Consider the following 8,739-nt stretch of genomic DNA (forward strand, 5'->3'; position numbering starts at 1 on the left):
TGGTTTCAGGCCCTACGAGAGAGAGCAGCCCTTTGCTGCTGGGAATCCGCGTCTCTGTAGAATGAGGGCAAGTGTCGAAACTCAAGTATGTGGACACAGAAAGCCACGAACTTACCAGAGTGCTGCTTCAGCAACTAGTAAGTGCGTACGTTAACGTCTTGCGGTGAAAACGAATCGAATCAAATCCGAGGCTGTGACATTAATTACTGTGGTTTTTAAACTTTATTTTTAAATCTGAAAACTGTAAAACATTGTATTCAAACACCTGAGGACTGTTCAACTGGGCACCAGCATCTTCACACAATTTGAAGAAAAACCAGGTTTAAATTAGAATTCTGTCTTATAACACAAAAGGAATAACACAGATAAAATCACCCTTTAAATAGTTGCATTCTTATATAAAGTACATTTGGTTTCCTGGAAAAGAAAATGTACATTCATGCCCCTGGTGTATATTTTATTGGCATTTACAACAAATGGCTAAGACGTTTAGCACAGATTCTCATAGCTTATAAACATTACACCAAAGTTATACAAAGTAATTACAATAAACATATAGCACCATTTCCCCTTTAAAATTGTAACTTTAAAAATAAAGCCCAAAATGAGAAGTCAGAATGAATGCATCTTCCAAAACGTAGCAGAATGAATGGCTCAGAGCTAAGCAAACTCACTAGAAACATTGCATAGGACAGAGAGCTTCCCTGTGTGAAAACCAACGACGGATTGTTTCTCATCCCCTGAAGACAAAGCTGAGAGGTAATAGTGATAGCAAATGATGCACATCTTTTTTATAGAATAAAAACCTCTAACTATATAAATAGTTCACCATCACCTCTCTGGCAGTACAAAGTGCCATATTAAATTCAAAAAGAAGAGATTTATTTGTTCGTATACCTACAGGTATAGGATAATATATAAATATGGTACAGTATCCATATGAGGAATAAACACAGACAATAAAATATATATCTTATAAAAATTTGGGCACAGGCGTCTTCATATAGAGATGTGAGAAATGAATGCCCAGTTAAATGTCTACGCTTAGCGAAAATATGTAATGTTTTAAAACAATAGGTATATTATTGAAAAAACATTAATCTGACTCCATCCAAACCACCTTGTAGTATAATATCTCCTGCATAAAACAACCATTCTATATATCCTATAATTGTTCAAAATTTATCAAAAACTGATTAAGAACACTTTATGAAAGTTTATAAGGTTGCTTTTTTTCTTTAAATATGAACAAATACAACATAGAGAGAAATAATAACAAAAAGAAAATAATTTATATGGCTTTCCCTTTCTGGAAACTGGCAGAACACGAACAGAAGATTGCAGTAACAGACATAAAATATCTGGAGAAAGAGATAATATCTAGAGTTGCATCTTTAAATTCTCTTCTAAGGAAAACTTCTCACGGACTTTATAAGAGAACTTGTCAGTCCCTGATACTTTCCCCTTTGGGATTCAGCTGTTTTGGTTCTACATATAAACATTAATTGAAACCAAAGGTGTTTCTCTGTTTCCAGCATGAAATAAATTTGTAAACTGTGCAATAAAATGATACATTTTAAACTGTAAAATAAGAAAAAGACATAAAGAACTCCCAATTTGAATATGCTAATGCTAACACGTTAAACAGTTTTTAAGGAAGTAGACTGGACTATACCGTTGTTTTGCAATTCTGGATATAACATACTTTTAGAGGACTGTCTACCAAACAAAAGCTGCTAGGAGAATAAAAGTATTTTTAAATTAAAAGGTATCAGGACAACTGAGAATTTTGTCCAATATAAACATAAACATCTTTTTAATTGTATTTTCCTTCTTTAAGTTTTTCAATGTAGTAACACAACTTTAATGCTGGGCCCAGCTTCAGCCCCATGTACTTCATCATCATATCACTTTTGAGTAGTAGCAGAGCCTTCCCATCAATTTCCTACAGAGAAAGGAAATTATAATTAATAATGCATTCATATTTTGTCAAGTTATTTATATATAAGAACATGTAAAATAGAGCAGTTGTACATTCTCTATATATATTCTCTGAATATGCATTTATTTCCTGAGAACTATTAAAAATACAGTTTCTACAGCAAGACATCATTTGACAATTTTTAAGTTCACTTCAAATTTTAAGAAAAATAAAATTTAATCCAGTATCTTTCAAAAATGGCCTAGGCATCAAACTATCTGATTTTAAATACTGTGTGTTGAATAAAATACTACATATCTATGATAAAGAGTAGAAAACTACGAATTGTAGAAACAAATTTCAGACGGTCATTAACTTTCTTAAAAAGGCTGAGAAGAGGAGTATGTCAGCATCAATGCAAACTATAAATGTGCTATATATAGTGTTGTCTTTATGTTGAAAGCTAATTAGTTGTCTGAAGCTAATTAAATGCTAAAACTACTGATTTTCTTAGAATACTGCAAAGGACATAAGATATTTGGTCACTGATTTCTCAGAAAAGACGATAATAAACATTACTTAATAGACACAAGGCATCCTCCTAAAATTTCTTTATTTCCTTAGTTAACCAATTTATGTCACAGAAGCGTATTATTTGGGATTAATGAGCTCCTATTTAAAATAAAACTGCATTTTAATCTTACGGGTGCTGGACTCATTGGGCATCATTAACAAGGAGGATACCCTGTCACAGCTTGTGGTTACCCCCTCCTACTCACGGTCCTGGGGCAAAGCAGGGAGGAGAGGGGAGGAGGATCCTTGTGGGAGAAGACATCTGAGAGTGGCCATGCTGAATCATCTTCTCTTGAGAACTTGAAGACTTGTAGTACACTTTAGGTACCTGAGTACCCGTTTAAAGCACAGATCCAGTGTCTACCATTTAAGACTCTAACTTTGGGCCAAGTAATCTGACATATGGAAAAAAAATCAGTTGATAGGGTTCCCCCACCATCCACACTAATCAGCATCCATCCAAGTGAAGGGCCTGCACAGAGGTCATTGAAAGGCATTACGGCAGGAAAACCGGATCAAAAGATACATTACATGTTGCCTGAAGAGGTCGGCGAGGGGGCCTGATATTTGAGGATCTTTATGTTTCATAAACTGTATCACTTCATCCACAGACCAGGTTGAAGGGTCCTTAGAGAAGCCTTGTTTCAGGACACTGGGGTCAGGTACAGCTATATAACTTGGAGCTTCAATGGGGGGGAAAAAAGACAAATCATACTTGACCTGATCATTATCCTGAAAGAAGAGATGTTAGGTAGGGAGAAATGGTCTCTCATTCCTGGAACCTTCCACTAAGTACCCCAGCAAGGACCCAGGACTCCAACGGTAGAATCCAGTGAAAGCCTGGAGATGACCTGAGGATGGCTACCCAAGAGTACCCCATGTGACCTCCCGAAAAACAAAAGCAGCTTCAGAATTTACCCTAAAGTTTCAAAAACGATAAAACAGACTGAGCAATCTGAGGCCTTGTTGGCCACAGGCAAAGATAGCAAAGTATCCATTGCTTGGGTTAAATTAGGTTAATCTAAGTTAACCTATTACTCTAAGTATTTCAATGAATTTCTCTCAATCTCTCTCCTCTTAGTATATCTGGATTAGGTTTTTTTACCAGCTAAATACAATGGCAAGTCTCCAGATCTGGTTTGATAACTGCTTAAATTTATTCACTTTAATCAATGAATTTCAGTAACCCCACTATCTTTGAGAACTGAATTAGTTTTTACTGAATCTCTTCCATGTATTCAATATGGACATTTTTAGCATCACTTTACTCTTTAAATTCGCATCTCTTAAGGCTTAAATGCTTATCTGAATTTAGAAGAAATGAGGATTATTTTCTGCTTGGCTATGTCAGATGTAACTTTAACATTATATTGAATACCTCTCTCAAGTTTAACTGCATATTAATAGATACTCTGGTTGAATGTTTATAGGTCAAAAAAAAGAAATAATTGAGACATAGAATAAATTAAGCACTCATATCTCACAAAGTTTTAGGTGTGCTGTTCACCAGGTTGTGCTGCAATTTCTTTGTGACCAGCAAGTATTCATTTACTTAACCAGAGCACTTGACTCTCTAAAGTTTAGTGTGTGACAGAAGTGAGTTTTGTCATTTGCTAGGAAGATCTGTTTCTTTAAACAAGGACCGTCGACACAAATTTGTTTTGTTTTGTTTTGTTTTGGTATGAATTAACCAAAGACATACCTTTTCTCTCCTATCTGGGGTCCAGCCATTTTAGGGGCATTTTGATATTTACCCAGGTAAAGGGCAAAGCAATATGGAAGACAAAAGAACTCAACAATGGTTAACTTTTTTTATGGGTAGCTCAAAAGTATATTTGTTTTCTCTTTTACTATTTTAACTTCGATGTGAAACAAAAACTCCACTAAAATATATCCTTCCTTCCACTTGTCAGAGATAAAAATGTTGGTCATATCTACCAAGAAATGCTGTTGGGCTGTTTCAACCCAAATGAAAATGATGATGGTGTATAGACCATGCCATGCCTAAGGCGTTTTAACAATTTAGACAGAAAAGTCTTCTCCTTTAGCTCAAGAAAGACTCAATTTGAGATTAAAAAGTTATTGGCAAAGCTAATCAAGCTTATCATACCTCTAAAATTAACTTTTTCATGGGTTTTCTGGTTTATGTCATCAGAAACTGGTATAGTTAGGTCTCAAATAAGATGTAACTAGTTTTAGAGATTACTACAGAAAAACCATAGGCAAAGATATAATTTATGGTATAAAGCTATAATTTTATGTTAAAACAACTGTAAGATCATCTATTTTTAATCCATTATGGAAAAATAATTTAATTGGGCCTGTACTTCAAAACAATCAGATAAGTTGCAAACATTAGTGTTATTCTCAATAATTACATGAAATAAACTAATTATGTGAAAAATAGTCAAAGTCCAGTCATGCTTTTTTTCCTGAATGGCCTTGTCTTACACTAAATGTTTCTGAAATAAATAAAATGAAAGTGATATGATTCTGTCCACAACAATGTTGTTGGATTTCTTTCCTAAAATAAAAATAAACAATTTATTTCATTCAAATAATGGGGCAGGGCAGAGGGCTGTGAGAGCATCACCAGCAGCCAGGGTAAGTAACAGCTCCGATACCTTAAAGAAAATAATAGTAATGACACCTCTAGACAATTTTCAAGTGAAATGCTTACCTATTCACTGGAGATGGAAGCAGCCCAGAAGTTAAGCGTACAGCCTGGAGCTAGAGTGCCTGGATTCAAGGACTGACCCAGCCCCTTTCTAGCTGGGGGCCTTAGTCAAGAAATCTGACTTCTCAGATTTCTCACAGGAAAATGTTTTAACAGGCACATACATCTCAAGGAATTGTTGTAAAGATGTACTGTATAAGGCTATGTAAAATATTATGTGCCTGGTACATGTCAGATAGTGATGAAGATGATGCTGATTTCTATTAATGATAGAAAATTACTAGTAAGTAATGTTATCACTATTAGTCTTTTCACTCCTGGAAGACCATAAACTAGCCTTCTCAAGCCCAAATACAGACTACTTTGGTATGGTAGTGCTAGGCATACATTTGAAAGTGAGATATTCGGCATGAGAAGTAACCTTTTGTAGCCTTTTACGGAGAAAGCCTGTCTTCAAAAGCTAGTATTTTATGAAAATACCTAAGTATTACCCCTTTATTGAATAAACATCTATTGTCAGACTCCTTGCAAACGTCACTCTGAAAGCAGAGGCCATCTACATGGGGCGGGAGATGGAAGAGGATGCCATGTAATATGTCACAGCATGTATGCAGTGCAGTTGCCTATAGATAATATCCATGATGAAAAGCAATTGAGTTAGATAGTTCCTAATGACTTCACTACTCACCTTGCCTAGAGATGCCTAACAGGATAAGACACTTAATTCTCACCCTCACCCCACCTCACCCCACCCCTACCCCCACCTACTGAGTGCTTAAAATGGTAAAGGGTAGCTATCTTTGCACATGGAAAACTATTCTGGCTCTTTCCAAATGGCAAGAGGATGCTGCCGTGTTTACACATGTTAAGTACTCTTGGTGGGTCTGAGGGAGTAACTGACAGTGTGGAGAATGGGGAAACGGCTGCAGCAACAGATTACCAGAGCCCAGATATGGGAGTCACACACAGGCTAGGGCCAGGAAAGGTCTCTTTTGACCTTCCTTTGACAATGAAGAGAGTACAACAAAAAGGAGAGGGAGTGCATCGTTCCAGGCCTCAGAGTCACAGGAGGTTTGTTTGTGAGTCCAGACAGTACCCAACGAAATGATAAATTACAATGGAACCATTAATAAGAACCATGAATCTAAGCAGTCTCCATGAGAGACATGGCTGGTGATCCAGATTCCCAAAGACAGTTCTACGCTGCCATGAGGATCAGAGTGATTTGTAGTGGCCTGATCCTGACAGTGACATAAACAAGAAGGACTCACTCGAACTCCTCAATTTTGGCACTTTCTCTCCAACGTGATATACTCTCGGGGGATATTTTTGGGCATGGAAAACTTAAGGAGAAAAAAAAACACATTGGTTGAGAATCACTGTTTTTAAATATACCTTCACTTTTCTTCTGCGTTTGGACTTTAACTTCATATTGACCACTCTTGGTAGATTTAGTTCCCACCAGTGCTGAACTTGAGGTGCCTGGCACACTTTGAGGAAAATCCCCGGAGACTGCAGTATGAATGCTTATAGGATTTCTGCTGTCAGGACTTAAAGAACTTGCTGGATTTAGTGGTGGGCTTTTGGAATCTTCAGGAAGCTTCTCTTCCTTGAGCATGCCATTTCCTTCAGAAGACAATGATTCTTCTAAAAGAAAAAAAGACAAAGGCAATTATCTTCAGTAGATTTACAGCTTAAATACTACTCATAGGTCAAAAGATCTTGTCATCTTCAACAGTTCACTTAAGCCATGCTATACTGAACTACAAACCTCTAACACAAAGTACATGGTCATCCCCTTCTTGGCATTCATAGTAATGGACTCTGTCTTAAAATTCAAATTGATTCCATGACATCACTAGGTTTCTCATGGCAATTGTCCCCTGCCAGTCTTGCCACCAAGGCTGTGAACACCTCACTAAAGCATTCATTTTTAGGAATGCAGTTCTTCACAACTATTTGTTATAATATAACCACAGTTGGCTTCTAACACTTGTATATTACTTGGGCACTTAAAATGTTACTGGAGGGGCACCTGTGTGGCTAGGTTAAGCCTCTGACTCTTGATTTCGGCTCAGGTCATGATCTCCTGGTTCGAGAGTTCGAGCTCCACATGAAGTTCTGTGCTGACAGCGTGGAGCCTGCCTGGGATTCTCTCTCCCTGCCCCTCCCTGGCTTATACCCACTCTCTCTCTCTCTCTCAAAAATAAAAAATATATATATTAAAAAGCAACTTTCACTGGAGAAAGGTAATAGGCTTTTCTAATCTCCTTTTATGAGCTTTCAGCAACAAAGGTGAATGGAAAATGTTACTGTAACTTTTTTTTGTCTAAGGAGAAATGACAACTGTGTACTTCTGAAGGGAATGAAACACTCAACAAAGCTGCCAAAGCAGTAGCCTGATTGCTAAACTGATTCGAGCAAATACATACCCCCACCCAAGAGCATATAGTAAGTGGCAGTAGAGTGACTTTCCTTCCCACTCCTGGGATGTATAAATACTATTTACCTGTAGAAGCATGCACCTTTGTTTTGGGGAACTTAGGTGACACAGGAACATAAGGTAAAGGTTCCTGAGAAGGCCGTTTGGGGCTTTTCTTTTCTGTTATGTCTTCTTTTACTGTTTTTAAAAAAAAGGTGTCTGTTATAACTAATTAACATTCCTCAAGCATTTTCAGATCATCAGCATATAACACTTTTGTTTCCTAATCATCTGCCTATTGTAACTTCATCAATAATTTATCGATTACTTGATTGTTTATGAATAATGTGTGTTCATTTCATCTCATTATATATTTCATTGACATCATATTCAAGAGCTAAAAGCATTATGTCTAGGCATTATTTATCCTAAGGTCATCACATCTCTCTAAATACCTCAGGAAGCAGTGAGGAAATCAATTATACTATGTCGAAAGGCCTGGAAAAATTGTTCTCATGAACAAAAAAAGTTAAGAATTCAGAAAAGGAGAAGACAGGGTACAATGAACATCCCATTTTACATGCAAAAATCATGCCTTGAGCTACCCTTAATATACTCTACAGCTTATTATTAAACCAAATGCATTTCTATCTAAAGGACTCCTCCTTAAGGCATGATCCTGAAAGTAATGACATCTCAAATTATCAATTATACTCTAAATATCAATCAATATCTTGATTTAACCCCCAACTAAAAGGAAAAATTAAGTATAATAGAAATCTAAAAAGTCTGATAATAGAACCTGAGTGAGAAGAAATATTATAATAAGAAAGTACCAAAGTCAAACTTTATCTGGTTTAAAAGGGCTGGGGGCCAGGGCATGCTTCTTAAGATCACCTGATAAGCAACCTTTAGCCATCTGGTTACTGATTGATTACTGCAGAGTCTAAGAGAGCTCTTATCACTTGATTTTATTTTTAATCATGGACTACAAAATTACACAAAACATATTTCAGTGAATGACAAATATTTCCACAAACAGGACATTTAAATTCTTATAAATAATGGACTCTTTTCATATCCATTATTAAATAGATACAGAAAATTCAAATACTAACATATATTTTTCTATAGATATTTGTTTAC

General features: G+C 36.3%; 1 protein-coding gene across 1 annotated transcript in view; it reads right to left on the reverse strand.

The window, feature by feature from the left end:
• Positions 1-1,797: 1,797 nt before the first annotated feature.
• Positions 1,798-8,739, reverse strand: part of LOC144230222 (sex comb on midleg-like protein 2) — a 17,331-nt gene continuing 10,389 nt past the window's right edge. Inside the window, 4 exon segments of the mRNA XM_077762421.1 lie at positions 1,798-1,945; positions 3,026-3,177; positions 6,567-6,818; positions 7,681-7,791. Of these exon segments, the coding sequence (XP_077618547.1) occupies positions 1,817-1,945; positions 3,026-3,177; positions 6,567-6,818; positions 7,681-7,791 (644 nt within the window). The 3' untranslated portion in view covers positions 1,798-1,816.

The sequence above is a fragment of the Crocuta crocuta genome, unplaced genomic scaffold (genome assembly GCF_008692635.1).
Source record: "Crocuta crocuta isolate KB4526 unplaced genomic scaffold, BGI_CrCroc_1.0 scaffold975, whole genome shotgun sequence".
Classification (NCBI taxonomy): domain Eukaryota; kingdom Metazoa; phylum Chordata; class Mammalia; order Carnivora; family Hyaenidae; genus Crocuta; species Crocuta crocuta.